Consider the following 16,077-nt stretch of genomic DNA (forward strand, 5'->3'; position numbering starts at 1 on the left):
CTCACAAGCTATGCAACTTAAACCAATCACTTCCCTTTTTATTCCTCTGTAGAGAATGATTTATACTGTATGATCTGTTGGGTCCTATTAAGATTTAAATTTTCATTAGCAATGCCAAATAATCCTTGACACAGTAGTTCTTTCACAAGTTGTACATCTTAGAATTCATATTATTCATTTCTCAAACTTCTTAAAAAATGAGATCCATGCCCCCAAATTTAAAACTCAATGTCAGTAATGACTATCTTGTGTTACACACTCTCTTAACATGTGCATATTGCAGGTGGTTTCTCTGAATAATAAAAGCATAACCTGAGAAGTCAGGTAAATTTGCAAAGTTTTTTGTTGTTCAGTCACTCAGTCATGTCCAACTCTTTGCCACCCCATGGACTGCAGTATGCCAGACTTCCCTGTTCTTCACCATCTCCTGGAACTTGCTCAAATTCATGTTTATTGAGTTGGCGATGCCATCAAACCATCCTGTCCTCTGTCATCCCCTTCTCCTCCTGCCTTCTGTCTTTCCCAGCATCAGGGTCTTTCCCAATGAGTCAGCTCTTCACGTCAGGTGGCCACAGTATTGGAGCTTCAGCTTCAGCATCAGTCCTTTCAATGAATATTCAGGACTGATCTCCTTTAGGATGGACTGGTTGGATCTCCTTGCTCTCCAAAGGACTCTAAAGAGTCTTCTCCAACACGACAGTTCAAAAGCATCAATTCTTCAGCACTCAGCCTTCTTTTTGGTCTAACTCTCAAACCCATGCATGACTACTGGAAAAACCATAGCTTTGACTATACGAACCTTTGTCGGCAAAACAGTGTCTCCGCTTTTTAATATGTTGTGTAGGTTTGTCATAGTTTTTCTTCCAAGGAGCAAGCATCTTCTAGTTTCATGGCTGCATTCACCATCTGCAGTGATTTTTGAGTCCAAGAAAATAAAGTCTGTCGCTGTTTCCATTGTTTCCCAATCTAATTGCAAAGTAGTTTTAGAAAAATTTTTCTGAAATTCAGTTGTGGTTCAGATGGTAAAGAATCTGCCTGCAATGAAGGAGACCTGGATTCCATCCCTGGGTCGGGAAAATCCTCTGGATAAGGGAATGGCTACCCACTCTAGTACTCTTGCCTGGGAAATTCATGGACAGAGGAACCTGGCACAAAGAGTCAGACATGGCTGAGTGACTAACACTTTCATAATACTATCTAACTTGCAATATTGGTGTAGAATCATAAATAACACATTAAAACATTTATTATTATTCCTGATTCATAAGTAAACCTCAATAAATATTACCCATTAATATCACCAACCATCAAAAGTATTCTTAGTGAGAAATCCACCAGTTTATTAATACACAATCCAGGTAGAAGTAGAAACATATGACAGACAGAGCTTTAAAAACATAAACACAATTTGAAATTTTGTATGTGATTAAATAGAAGAAGATCTTTTATATTAGCATTTAAAAGAAACACCAGGTAAAAAATATAACTCTTTTCATGTTTCTCAATGGGACTTAATTCTGGATTAGTGATAATAAGCTGCTTCTGATCTGATCACATAGTTGTTTTGGTTTCTTTTTAACTTAGTGAAATTCTTTCATAATTCTAGTTACATGTGCTAAAAATTAAAATCTTCGATTGAAAATCACCCTACTATTTTCATAAATTAATGGTTTTATTGAATTTTACATGGAGTGCATGATCACATTAATAAGTTAACTTTTTGGGGAAATATGATTTATTCTGCTATTTGCAAGTAAGATGAATCTTTTTATGCAGAAAAGCTGACAAAACTTAGTGCAAGAAATACTGCATGTGTGTGTGCCCTTGTGGGCCAGTCGGCTAAGTATGCTCTAGGATTCAGAAGTGACTAGAACATAGAGACATCAGCTATTTGGTTGCTAGATATTTATATAAAAGTCTAAATGTATACTAAATGGGCTTTCCAAGTGGCTCAGTGGTAAAGAATCTAATTTCTAAATAGGAGACAGGGGTTTGATTCCTGGGTTGGGAAGATCACTTGGAGAAGGAAATGGCAACCCATTTCAGTATTCTTGCCTGGGAAATCCCATGGACAGAGGAGCATGGAGGGCTACAGTCCATGGGGACACCAAAGAGTTAGACATGATAGTGACTAAACTACAACAAAGATATATTAAACCTTAGGTTTCCAAAGACTCCTCCACATGATACCATTTGTATTAATTTCTTTAAAAAAAGTCTATAATGAGAAATTTACCATGAAATTGTACTAAATTTTAATTACTTTTATTGAGAATCATTATATTTGAAAAACTAAGAATATATATCAATACAATAATAACTACAGATAGTACAAATTCATATGGATATTGCATGATCACTATAAAATTATTACTCTTGTGAAAGTGAAAGTCACTCAGTTATGTCTGACTCTTTGCAACCCCATGGACTATGGAGTCCATGGAATTCTCCAGGCCAGAATACTGGAGTGGGTAGCCTTTCTCTTCTCCAGGGGATCTTCCCAACCTAGGGATCAAACCAGGGTCTCCTGCATTGCAGGCAGATTCTTTACCAACTGAGTTTTGAGGGAAGCCCTTCTTGAAGAGAAGACTCTTCAAGAGGCAGACAGAAAATGTCACTGAAGGAAAAGGAAACAATTTATATCTACAAAGCAAGATTAATGCCGGTGAAGATTATTGCTTCAATTATCCTGTATCTCATGCCACAAATTTTTCAAAGTTAATTACAAACCATGACCGCAGATTTTATATAATATATCACAACGCTATCCCAATATGAATCACTGTTTAGTTATGAATCTCTTAATGTTTCTAGACTGGTCTAATGAATTCTTCTCCAGACATTTACAAATGAGATTAAAATTAAAGTCCCTGTAAGTGTCAAAGTGTTTCCCTGGTAATTCAGCTAGTAAAGAATCCACCTGCAAGGTAGGAGATCCGGAAAGAAGTGTTAGCCACCCGGGGCCCTCTGAGTGCCTCCTCTTCCCCTATCTGACACCTTCTTCTCAGTGGTGAATACAGATGTGTTCTCCATCAAGGAGCACTGGTGGTTTAACACATTTCGCTGACCATGATTCTCCTGAGTGAAGTAACTGTGTTGAGTTGAATGTTGGAGTATGCAAGGGTGTGTCTTCCCTACGGTCTTTTTTTTTCCATGTGACCAGATTGGTTAAAACCTCTGAAGAATTCTTGAGCAAACCTGAAAGGATTTCCCCCTACCACCTCAAGCTTTAGAATCTCTCATATCTTCTCTTATTTGGTAGCTCAGCCAGTGCTATTTCCCAGGTTTAAGAAAATAAACATATTGGATAAAGTCCTGGCTTAGGGCAGCTTAGTTTAACTATATTGCTGTATACATTTTTAAAAACTTTACTTCTGTAAAATAACTGGTGAACTATATAGACAAGTCCTATTTGTGTCAGTATGCTTAAAATGGATTTTTTCCTGTCTCAGTTTTGGAGGAGGCCCAAAGACCAGAGGAGTCAATCACTGCCACATGCAGAAGAGGTGGTCAAGAACCAGTTTCAGGACCTTTGCCTTAATAGCAATAAAAGATGCTTTAAAATTGGAGAAGAGGAAGTTGCAGAGTAGGAAATCGTTTGAGAAAGAACTGTCCTACATTTCCAACCTCTTTACACAATCCAGGAAAAGCTGAGTCCACAGAACCACTTAGGTTAATGGTCCTTAGACTAATCAGAACCAAGAGTTCTAAGGAGAATATTTAATCAGGTCCCCCAAATGCTGTGAGAGGACTGGTTGCCTCTTTGAGGATCCCTGACCTTCTGGATATGTGAAGTCAAAAATGCACTTATGTTTTCCTTATTAGACCGAGATATGGGGCAGGAAAGACTGAGGACCAGAGCTGGCTTGGAATTTAGATTTTCCTAAAAGATGGGCTAAGAAAAACTTAAGCAGAAAGAAGATGCAATTGTAATTGTATATGCCAATGAGAAGAGAACTACCTACCAGAAAAACCTGCCGAGACTGGGGCACCCTTTAGAAGGGGGCATATGTACAAAAGATACCCATCACTTCCCTGGAATCAAGGAATCAGTTTAAATTTCTAGTAGGCGGAGAACACTAATGCTGGGTTAGCACAATAGGATTAGTTAAGAAAGCCCTTTCATGCTTTTTACTTTCTCTTGGTATTTCTGCTTCAACCATAGAATTGCCGAAGTCACTATAATATCTAAAGAAATCAGAAGAGTAGCTAGAACATTATAGAAAAGTTATCCTAACCCCATTTGCACTATAGACAATTCAGAAGCAGGTCAAGATGGAGTTAGAAAAAATTTTCAATTCAAATCAAACAGAAATCATGGTTGTTACTTTGAGCTAGACATAACAATGATTAAATTGGACTTCTAATTTTTTCAATTAAAGTGAACTAGGTAGTGATTTTTAAAGAGAAACAAAAAATTAGCATGACCAAAAAAGGTATAGCATTTGCCCCTGATGGTTTTGAAAGGCTGAAGAAGTACCCTCACAGGGCTTACCTGGAATAAGCAATGATTTCTAACATGGGGTGTAAGTCTGTGCAGAATAAAAGATTTTGCCAGTCCCATCCCACTCATTTCACTCTTTCAGTGTACTGACTAAAAAATCATCCAAAATTAATATTGGTAAAAAATACAAAATAAAACCCTCACATCACTATCACTACTCTTCATACTTGTTTCAATCACCATATAAAGTCCTTATTAAATAGAATTCCACAGGACACTTTTTTCTTTTCCATCATTGACTATGTCCACTTAACTATGTTGTATCAATTCTAAACTGTAAAAAAGTCTTCCTATTTTAATATCCTTGACATGTAGATGTCATGCACAAAAATGGCTTCTTGCAATTATATCTGCAGCATTTTTTTCTTTTATTTTTCATGATTCATAAACTAAAGATGCACCATGGAATTTAGCAGCCGATATGTCAAGCACGTTAGATTTATTTCAAAAAATATTAAAACAACAATAAAGGCAGCAAAAAATGACTGAATGTCCATTTACTTGCTCTCCAGGACTACCGTTAAAATTCAAGGGCACAGCAGAAAACCAGAAAATCTACAAGCAAAGTTTTTAAGGGGACTCACCAGAGTTGGGGTCAGAGTTGCCATCTGCTTCGGTCCTCTTGTCCGGAGAGGCCTGGTCATAGAATTCGTCCTGTGGCTGAACCAGAGGAAGAGGGTGTGAGATCAGGGTTCCACTACCCACCGGCTCGTGGTCTCCTAGACCACTGTCACTGCAGCTTTCCTGGGAGCCGTCGGGGAGGTGAAAGGTAACCCGGCGCTGCGACTACAAAGAAGACCACAGGACACGCCATTAACATCCTTCCTGGAGGACACGGGGATGGAACGCAAAGCAAAGCAACTTTAATACACAGTACAATGCCCAGGCAAAGTAAAAAATACTTGGAACACATCTGGGAACAAACATCTATTATTTATCATTTACTATGACATATCCAACTTGCAAAATACAAGAAAGAATTTCAATTTTGTATAATTTAAGAGAAGAAAAAAAAAAGCTAATGGTAAACCATTGAAATTTGTAGAAATATGAATATAATGCTAGTGGTCAAAGCTATACAAAAGTTAAATAAGTAGAAATACACAAATGTTTGTTCCATAGATCTGAATAAATACATAGACAATGAAATACGGTGTTCCATTTCTTGTGGATAACCAAGTATTGTGTTTATTTGAGGGTTTAAAGGTAGTTTTTGCAATGAAGTCATTATTGTCCACTGGCCTTGATTTTTTTTACCAGTCATTGGTTATAGAATATCCCTACTGAAAGGTGTTTGGAATATTACTTTGGCATCTATTTGCCAAAGTTACTTGAATAAATTTTAGTGCTTTAGTAAGATAAAATTGTGCCTTTCAGCAGATATCACTGCTAGTTCTCTTGGTATATGTTCTTCTAGCTGCTGCAATGTATGAGACAGGAGACTATTTATAGCTGTGTGGGGTGGAGTTTTATGCCTGACAGAATTATGTGAGAGTAGTAAATTTATGCTTTACCTCTGACTAAACCTAATTTTCACTCTACTTTGATAACCAAAAAAAACAAAAAAACATATGACTAACCTATCTACTTTGATAAACAAAAAAACCAAAAAAACATATGACTAACCTATCTACTTTGATAAACAAAAAAACCAAAAAAAATATGACAAATTTTGCTCAGAATTAATAACATTATGAATATATAATTATTTATAAATAAATAATATGGAGATATAATGTATGGCATAATCATTTTGTCATACTCAAAATTTGTGCTTTTTAAGAGACAACTTATAAATTACATCCATTTCAAAGAAAATGAATAAATTTAGAGACAAAATATTATAGGTAGAAATACTGCTGCTCTATAAAAGTAGTTTTTATAGACTGACAATAGAACATGGCCTATTTTCTGTGAGTCACTAGTTCAAATCCAGTTGAGAGTCATAATTGAAAAGAGCTGATACCACTGTATTGTTGTTCAATCACCTGTGTGAAATGATTTAAAACTTTAGTACATTTTTAATGAACTGATGTTACCATCACATAAACGATAATCATAAATGGTCCTAATTGAGTCTATTGTAGGACACTTAAGCTTCAAGCGCAACTATCTCCCTACCATTGTTCCTTCCTCAGTAGATTTTGAAATGTGCCTAGAGAGTGCTACACCATATTAAGCAAAATTTGAATTTTAATATCTAATTAATGTCTGAAATACATTTCTACTTTTATAGGGAAGACTATGCTACTGATTTTATTTATTAGAGTGTTTGTTCTCCCACGTGAACTTAACTCTTGAGGGAAAAGCAATAACGCCAATATCTTCCATTTCTGTTGCAGTATTCACTTAAATCATTACGTGCCTGTGCGTGTGTGTTCAATTGTGTCCTACACTTTGTGGTGTGATGGACTGTAGTCTCCCAGGCTCCTCTGTCCATGGTATTATTTAGGCAAGAATATTGGAGTGGGTTGCCATTTCCTTCTCCAGGAGCATATTAAGTGAATCCTTTTGTAATGAACACAGTACTAAGGACAATGAGCAGCTGCACATGATACATAATTGCCAATATTGCTTTTAAAGTGACAGACTGCTAAAATTTCCATAGTTTGAGTAATTAAAGTATCTTTGATGTGTCTCTAGATGACTCCCTCTTAGTGATAGCTCAGAGAAGTAAAAAGAAGTCAAAACACAAGAGAAAGACAATGGAACAATTTGACTGATTCTGTAACTTTCATAAAACATTTTGGGAAGACACACATAAGCTATTTTAAAATATTTGTTTCATAGATGAAGGGAAAAGGAAAATTAATACCTGTGATATTCTTCTAAGCATAATGTTGCTTTAATTACTATAGTTTCCCACCCCCCCAGGAAATGCCCTAGTCCACAACATCAGCTGTATCTAAATCCATCAGTTCTCAGAGTGAAGTCATTAGAGCTAGTATTTATTGAGCACCTACTTGTATAGAGACTGGTACTATAATTACACTGAGAATAAAAAGGAAAATATTTTTTTAAACTATTTCAAATACAACATATTAAATTCCATCTGATACACACTATACTATGATATTTCTTTACCACTTTATAAGTGAGAATAAGAGATATAAATCTAGTGTAATTTATTTGCACTAAGACCCTGTAAATTAGAGTAATATAATGTTTAAACTACTGCGGCTTACAGAAATATTTCCTAATTAATTTGACTCAAAGATGTTTAAGTCTTAATTGGCAAAATTGTGCACAATTTATCAGTCTAATGGGAGGTAGGGGTGGTGATGCATGTGGACTAAGAATTGCAACATGGATATGATAGCAGGAAGCAAATTGATCAAGTAAATCAATCTTTAACTTATCATCATAATGATTGATGCAAGTGAAATAATGTTTGGCTTATCAAGGTAGATAAAAGGAGAATGTTTGAATAAACTGAAATGAAGGAAAATTAGGATACATTCTGCAATAAGAAACAGGAGTTATAGGTGTCATGAAAGACTACAGTACTTATTCCGGTTTTGCCCAAGAGCACCAGATGAGGAGTCAGAACCAGACCTCCTGCCTGGAAGTGTTTGCCCTGTAGAGCCTGGTCCTGGGCAATGACACCATTTCTTTGAAGGAGTTCTTAGCCTTGTAAAATGGATGGAGCAGTGCCTTCAGCAGTGGATGTTGTAAGGTACAAATAGATAAAATAAGAAGTGTTCTTGTTATATAATACGTGACACATGGTAGGTACTCAATAAAAGGTAGCTGTGAAAGTGAAAGTCGCTCAGTCGTGTCTGACTGTTTGCGACCCCATGGACTGTCCATGAAATTCTCCAGGCCAGAATACTGAAATGAATAGCCTTTCCCTTCTCCAGGGGATCTTCCCAACCCAGGGATGGAACCCAGGTCTCCCATATTGCAGGTGGATTCTTTACCAGCTGAGCCACAAGGGAAGCCCCAATTCTTGAAATTCATATCTACACATTCTCTTTTAATCTCTGGGGTATCAATGCTTAGCAATTATAGAGATGTAATACTTTCACCCACGAAAAAGTGTTGTTCTTTGGGAAGAGAACTGCACTCTTGGCATGCCTCACATCATGCCTGTAGGTATGTCAGCCCAGAATCTTTTGAGTGGAAGCTGCTCTGGGATAAGAGTGAGCAATGAAGATCAACAGTTTAGAACACATGGTTTTTTTGCAAAGAAAGTGAAAGTTTTCCCACTGTTCTTTCAAGAAACTTGTAATTGTTTGTATATTTAAAGAAAGAAAGAAAGAACTTTTTACTTGTAGCCTCTGGGAATTTTGATTTTGGGTTATCGCCATGGAAATGTGCCCCAATTTGGGATATAAATATAGTCAAACCCTGCCTGACTGAATTGGGACACACATGCTATCATGAGACTACTTCAGACTTTCCAAAGCCTGGACACTTATATTTTGCTTTCCTGAATCTATTTCTTACCATTTCCATTTTCTCTCAAGGGAAACATTATTATTATTTTTGCTAAGTCTGGTTGATGGTTTGAGTGTCACATTTATGTACCTAATTTATCACTGACAAAGTTAGCTCCAGGTCCCAGGCTGGCTAGAGAAAAAATAAGATGGGAACAATAATTACTAAGGCTGATCATTGTTATTTTATCTTTGGACTGCTGGTATGGTTTCTGACCACATTAAGCTTCCATCAGAGACCCTGTACTCTATGTCAGAATAAAGGGCCATCCATACAAATACAGAAATATCCTGTATCTTGCAGGTTGGAAGGTATCACACTGGTTAGATTTGAGAAACATTACCAAGTACTTTTACAATACTTTTTCTTATAGGTTAGTGTGAAGGAGAGCAGAAATTTAAGATGCCCTGAGAAGATACACATGTTTCTGTGTTGGGTGCTGTTTTTTAAGATTCACTGAGAGAATGAATCACCTAAGAATACCAATCATTGCTTTAATGCTTCTCTTATGTGTCTTACTGGTACAGGATATTATTAACCAATAAATGACTCACATTCAAGCCTACAATCCCAGTCCCATTAATTTAGAGAGATTCTCATGCACAAAGATTTGCTAGGAAGGTACTTTGTGCCTTTGTTAACAGCAAAACGGTAGAAAAAGGTGAAATATCTAGTAAGTAACTTAAATATATGATAGCATATAACCAAATCATTCATAATATTTAAAATTTTGTTAATGTTGGCTTAAAACTCAACATTCAGAAAACTAAGATCATGGCATTCAGTCCCATCACTTCATGGCAAATAGATGGGGAAATAATGGAAACAGTGAGAGAGTTTATATTTTTTGGGGGGGAGGTGGGGGCTCCAAAATCACTGCAGATGGTGACTGCAGCCATGATTAAAAGATGCTTGCTCCTTGGAAGAAAAGTTATGACCAACCTAGACAGCATATTAGAAAGCAGAGACATTATTTTGCTAACAAAAGCCCAGTCCATCTAGTCAAAGCTATGGTTTTTCCAGTAGTCATGTATGGATGTCAGAGTTGGACCATAAAGAAAGCTGAGCACTGAAGAATTGATACTTTTGAACTGTGGTGTTGGAGAAGACTCTTGAGAGTTCCAATCAAACCAGTCCATCCTAAAGGAAACCAGTCCTGAATATTCATTGGAAGGACTGATGCTGAAGCTGAAACTCCAATCATTTGGCCAACTGATGCAAAGAACTGACTCATTTGGAAAGATCCTGATACTGGGAAAGATGGAAGGCGGAAGGAGAAGGGGATGACAGAGGATGAGGTGGTTGGATGGCATCACCAGCTCCAGAGTTGGTGATGGACAAGGAAGTCTGGCATGCTGCAGTCCACAGGGTCACAAAGAGTCAGACATGACTGAGTGACTGAACTGAACTGATAATCTATTGTTAACTGTAAAAATCAGGTTAGCAAATATTTTACTGAGTTGAATTGATTTTTTTTTTTTTTTTTAATGCCTTGGGTTATACCATTTGTGCTTCCCTAGTGGAATCCTAGTAGGATCCACCTGAAATACAGGAGACCTCCTGCAATGCAGGAGACTCAGGTTCAGTCCATGGATTGGGAAGATCTCCTGGAGAAGGGAATGACAATCCACTCCAGTATTCTGGCCTGGGAAATACCATGGACAAAGAAGCCTGGTGGTCTACAGTCTGTGGGGTTGCAAAAGTCAGACAAAATTTAGCAACTAGACCACCACCTAATGTGTTTTGAGGTGTGAATATGTGTAAGCTAATATATGATTTCATACATTAAGTATTTAAATTTGTATTGTTTGGTTATGGAGTTATGATATTTCAAATTTTTATTATTTTGACTATACTAAAGTTGTCACACGTTTAGTTCAGTTCAGTTGCTCAGTTGTGTCCAATTCGTTGCTACCCCAATGAACTGCAGCATGCCAGGCTTCCCTGTCCATCACCAACTCTTGGAGCTTACTCAAACCCATATCTATTGAGTCAGTGATGCCATCCAACCATCTCATCCTCTGTCATCCCCTTCTCCTCCTGCCCTCAATCTTTCCCAGCATCAGGGTCTTTTCCAATGAGTCAGTTCTTTGCATCAGGTGGCCAAAGTATTGGAGCGTCATACATCATATTCATTAATTATACTATATTCATAGTACCATACATTATATTTACAATATTAGAACATATGATATTTTTAAGTATTTTTCCTCACCACTTAGAGCAAAATAGAACTTAGTCCAAGAGAAAGGGAGCATCTGACAGACAGTAGTTGGGCTTTCTCTTGATCTCAAATATCAAACAAATCTTCTATCACTGTGCAGCTACCCTAACTTCCATTTTTAGCTACTTTACCTAATTTTTAAATATTGCAATTAAAGATCCTTGCCTTTTCTTCCCATCACAAGATAATACGAATATAGACTAAGCCAATTATTACAAGACAAATAAGTGAATTTACTAGTTAATGGGTGACATTTAAAATAATTATATTTTTGAAAATTATAAATTATTTGGAAGTAGAGAAAAGTGCCATAGAATTATTTAAATATGGTTAAATCCATAGAAAAATTTTAAAATACTTTTACAAATAAATATTTCTTATTTTGACTTAGTTCTCTTAATCACATTTTTTAAAGTCACATTTAGTCTTCCCTGGTGGCTCACAGGAATCACATTTTAAAAAACTATATAAAGTCTCTAACTAGTACACACACACATATATGCTCACAAATACATCAGCCAGAAATGATAAAGTAAAAAACAAAGTGTTAAATTTTCATATCTGAACTTGTTTTTGCTTTATTTCAGCATTAAATCCAATGAATATAGGCTTTTTTACTTGAAATAATATTTTCGTATATATTTTGTCTCAAGTAGCAAAGAAAATCATACCAAAATGGTTAAAATAACTCTGGAGATTGTAAACTGCATTTGAATTGAAATATTTCTTATAAACATTAATTAGAAACATTTTATCCTTTCTTATTTATAAGAGAAGATATTTTCAGTTAAAATTTAAAAGTAATAAAAAAAGTAATAGTTAAGAGTATAATCTTAGGTTGCAAGCTATGGAAAGAAGAATTTTTAAATGCCAAATAACACACTTTCAGCTAAAACCACTGATTCAATTCAGTAGCAAGTTCCTCAATAGCTTCTTGCCATCTAAAATCAATGAGTACTCTTCCTCTTAATAAAATCCTGAGTCAAGTAAAACTCATAGAGGTTTAGAGGGTAAATTAAATGCAACCCAGAAAGCAATTTGTGGTTACAGTTTAATTTGCTATTACTCAACACTCTCAGGCTTGACTAGAAACTAATATTACTACACATATGTTCTTCCCCATTCATGTTTGAGCACTCTCATCAAGAAACTAAGACTCTAAGAAACAGTTTCGCAGGACTGAATTAATACAGAACTTTTCAACTGGTGATAAATGAAATAATTCTGAGTACAGAATTAGTTTATAATGAGTTATTTTATTATTTGTTACTGGTAAATTGAGTTAATCTCCTATCCTTTTGATTGGAAATACTTATGCTAAAAAGTTTCTACTATTGTAGGATGTTAAATCTGGAAATCATCTAGGGATTTTCTAGTCTCTTTGAATTTGCTACGTTTATTTCAAATGAGTAAGTGAGGTAAAGGGATTTGTCTCTGTAGGTTTCAATAGGAACTTATGTAGGTTTCATTTTTTGATTTCCAACAAAAAGGACTATTCATTTATCCCTTCATAAATAATTTTTGCGAACCTATTTTTATAATTCATTAAAGAAACCTCAACTAAAACTGAAAGTAGGGCAGGCCTGTAGGAGAGGCTGTCACACTCATAGTCAATTACTCCAAAGTGACCCCTGTTGACATCTCCCAGTAGAAGTTGTCTCCTACTTTGCTATCTGGGAAGTTGAAAATTTGTCTAGTGCACTGAAAAGACCCAGAGGGATGGGATGGGGAGGGAGGTGGGAGGGGGGATCGGGATGGGGAACACATGTAAATCCATGGCTGATTCATGTCAATGTATGGCAAAATAACACTACAATACTGTAAAGTAATTAGCCTCCAACTAATAAAAATAAATGGGAAAAAAAAAAAAAAAAAGGAAACGTCTCTGTCTCTTTAATAGCCCAGCCAATCAGAGAGGATAGCAGCCCAACCAATGAGAACTTTCATACTTTGAATTCACAGCTTCTTCCATTAGACTCTCATTATTACAGTTCCTCCCAATTCTGCCCCTTTCCTGAAACACCTCTCCCTTTCCTTGTTCTCTGGATTTGCCTATGAGCCACCATAGTTCACATAACTTGAATTGTAATTCTCATGGCTATGTCTGTATAAACTCACTTAAGCTGGTAGAATAGCTGGTTATTATATTATTGAAGTTCAGGTACTATCTGCTAGACGCCATCGTATTAATACCTGCTAAGAATATGATGGTGAACAAGACAAAAACTGTATCACACAGTTTCTTAAAAAGTAGAATTTTATTAAGTTATTCCTTAGTAGTTCTGAGCATGCTTTCAATCAGCACCTGTGCTACCTATTTTATAACTTGATTTCATTCATATTTTGCAAACTATGCAGATTTAAGCAAGGTCAGTGCATGAATAGACATTCACTATATTAACTATATTCACTATAGTTAATATTAACAATATAATTGACATTAGCTATATTTACTCTATTTTTTTCTCCTTGGGTTATGCCATCTTTGTCCATCCTCCAAAGATGCTTTTCTGTGAGGAAAGTTCTCTGTCTCCCAAGAAAGAAATTTGCAGGGAGTATTGCCCTGTTTTAAAAGTAGCCAAATGAAACATTGTACCAATGAACTAGCTGTCAGTATTTCCTTCTTTTCTTTTTAATGTTTACATTTCAAAATATTTGGAGACAAATAAGAAGGCTAAGTTTATGTTAGAGAAAGATGTATTTGTATAATAACTTCACTGACCTAGGTGATGGATGTAAAGTTATCAGGATCTTTAGAACAAAATTTTTGATTCCTAGTGGTATCAATGCTATATAAAACAAGACTAGGGTGCAGATGATACCTGTCCATATAAAGCTGAATAGCATTTTCAGGGGAAATGGGGAATGCTCATCTATACTATATTCATCTTCCTGTTAACCAGTTTGATACCTGCTGCTAAGCGACTGCTTCATTTCAGGACAGAGTTGTGGGCTTTTGTTCTAATTTCAGTACTCAACTGCACAATAGTGTAGGAAGCTTGTTTCAGTTTCTATATGTGTGGAGAATCTCGCAGTAACTTAAACTTAGCCTGCTTCCTTGACTTTGTAAATGTCTTACTGTGAAATGACTTCCTTAAATTAAAAACTTAGGCTTTTTGTACTTTGTAAGTAAAGTGCTGTGAATACCTCATAGGACTTCATATGTTTGGAAGACGTGTGTAATGACGCATAATGAAATTTTTAATATAATTTTATTTTTATTTCCTTTTGATCTCAGTATGATCGGTGAGAAAGTTAGGTAGCATTTCTCTTCACATTCAAGAACAACTGATAGCTTTAAAGAACTTGAGAGAAAACTATATTCTTTGTACTGTTTTGGGGTATAACTTTGGTGCTTGAATTTAAATATCAGAACCAAACATAAGACAGGCATTTCCTCCCTTAATCATTTCCCGCTGTGGGACGTCAGAGAAAGGGAATAGGGTTAGAATCAACTTTCCTCCTTGGTTTGGTGGCATCCCCCTATTGGTTTGGTGGCAACACCCTACTCTTAAATTCCCTCTAGGGTCCAAAGCAAGCAGAGAGGTTAAGAATTGTTGGCATTGTTAGTTATTTTGCTCCTCATATTCTTATTTGGTTCCTACTATCAGAAACACCCTCAACCTGTTTCTTACAGTTAAATGTTGCCCAGTAGGAATGCAGTGCTTTATCTGAGCATACAAAATATAGAATGACTAGAGTAAACAGGAGCAACTGCTCCTTAATCTACAAGCAGAATTCTTGCATCTATAAATTATATGTACAGAAATAGAGAAGAAACAACTCAGCAAGAGGCCTTTCCAATTTAGTCTTCTAGTATAAACAAATCCATGTGACGCAGGCAGTTACCCTTATCATATTTATGGAATCTGCATACATGATAGTCATAGCACTTTAATTAGAAACTCCACTAAGTTATCACTGTGGTTAAGTAAAATTACAGAACTCACTGATACAGTATGTGGTCTTTTACCTTAAGTGATCCTTCTTTGGATAACAAAAAATCATTAAAAAATATGTATCAGATCTATCAGTGTAGTTAATATAAATAGTCTAATTTGGTGTTTAGCTTTGAGGAATTTTTCTCAGGTAATTTTAACAGAAGCAACAAAAAGAGGTAATGAGCATCTCCCTAGCATTCCCTTCTGTTAGTAGTTCTCCATACAAAATAAAAGTTATAAAGCAACAAATAGGACATATTTTCTTCAAGAATGTTGTATTTTTCAAAAAAGCACTCCCTAAATGTATATTATATTATATTTATTATTAGGCTTCCCTGGTAGCTCAGACAGTGAAGAATCTGCCTGCAACGCAGGAGACTTGGATTCAATCCCTGGGTTGGGAAGATCCCTTGGAGAAGGAAATGTCAACCCACTCCAATATTCTTACCTAGAAAATTCCAGGTAAGGTAACTCTGGAGGAACCTGACCAGTTACAGTTCAAGGAGTCCCAAAGAGTTGGACACAATTGAGCAATTAACACTCATACAAACTCACATTAGATTGTATAACTTCAAACAGTGGGTACTTGGGTCATAAAAATTTGAACATGCACACACACACTTTAAACTTCCCTTGTGTATTGCTGAACAAGCACGCACAAGATCATAATTACCCAGTAAGAGTGAAAGCTGGTAATCCCAAGGTTTTACAGGACAAATCATGTTATTTCAAGTCAAAGAAAAATATGCAGATAGAGAAGTAGAGGCAGCAAGAAACAACCTGTATAATTTCTCCAGGAAATACTATTACTGTACAATGAAATTTTTTTGAAAGTCCTTCTGAAGTTCACTAATTTGCACCTAAAAAGTGGTATGATCTGTCTCAATGGACCTTGTGTCAAACTCTGCAGTTTCATTTTATTTATTTAGCTTTTTGTGTAATGTTTGTAGTATAAAGAAAAGCAGTAA

At 35.9% G+C, this 16,077-nt stretch overlaps 1 protein-coding gene across 1 annotated transcript in view; it reads right to left on the reverse strand.

Moving 5' to 3' along the window:
• LOC136144132 (protocadherin-9-like) overlaps positions 1–16,077 on the reverse strand; it is a 682,777-nt gene that overhangs the window by 382,850 nt on the left and 283,850 nt on the right. The window contains exon 3 of the mRNA XM_065901801.1: positions 5,089–5,290. Within this exon, the coding sequence (XP_065757873.1) occupies positions 5,089–5,290 (202 nt within the window). The remainder of the gene's footprint in view (positions 1–5,088; positions 5,291–16,077) is intronic.

Source organism: Muntiacus reevesi, chromosome 11, assembly GCF_963930625.1.
Source record: "Muntiacus reevesi chromosome 11, mMunRee1.1, whole genome shotgun sequence".
In the NCBI taxonomy this organism is placed as follows: domain Eukaryota; kingdom Metazoa; phylum Chordata; class Mammalia; order Artiodactyla; family Cervidae; genus Muntiacus; species Muntiacus reevesi.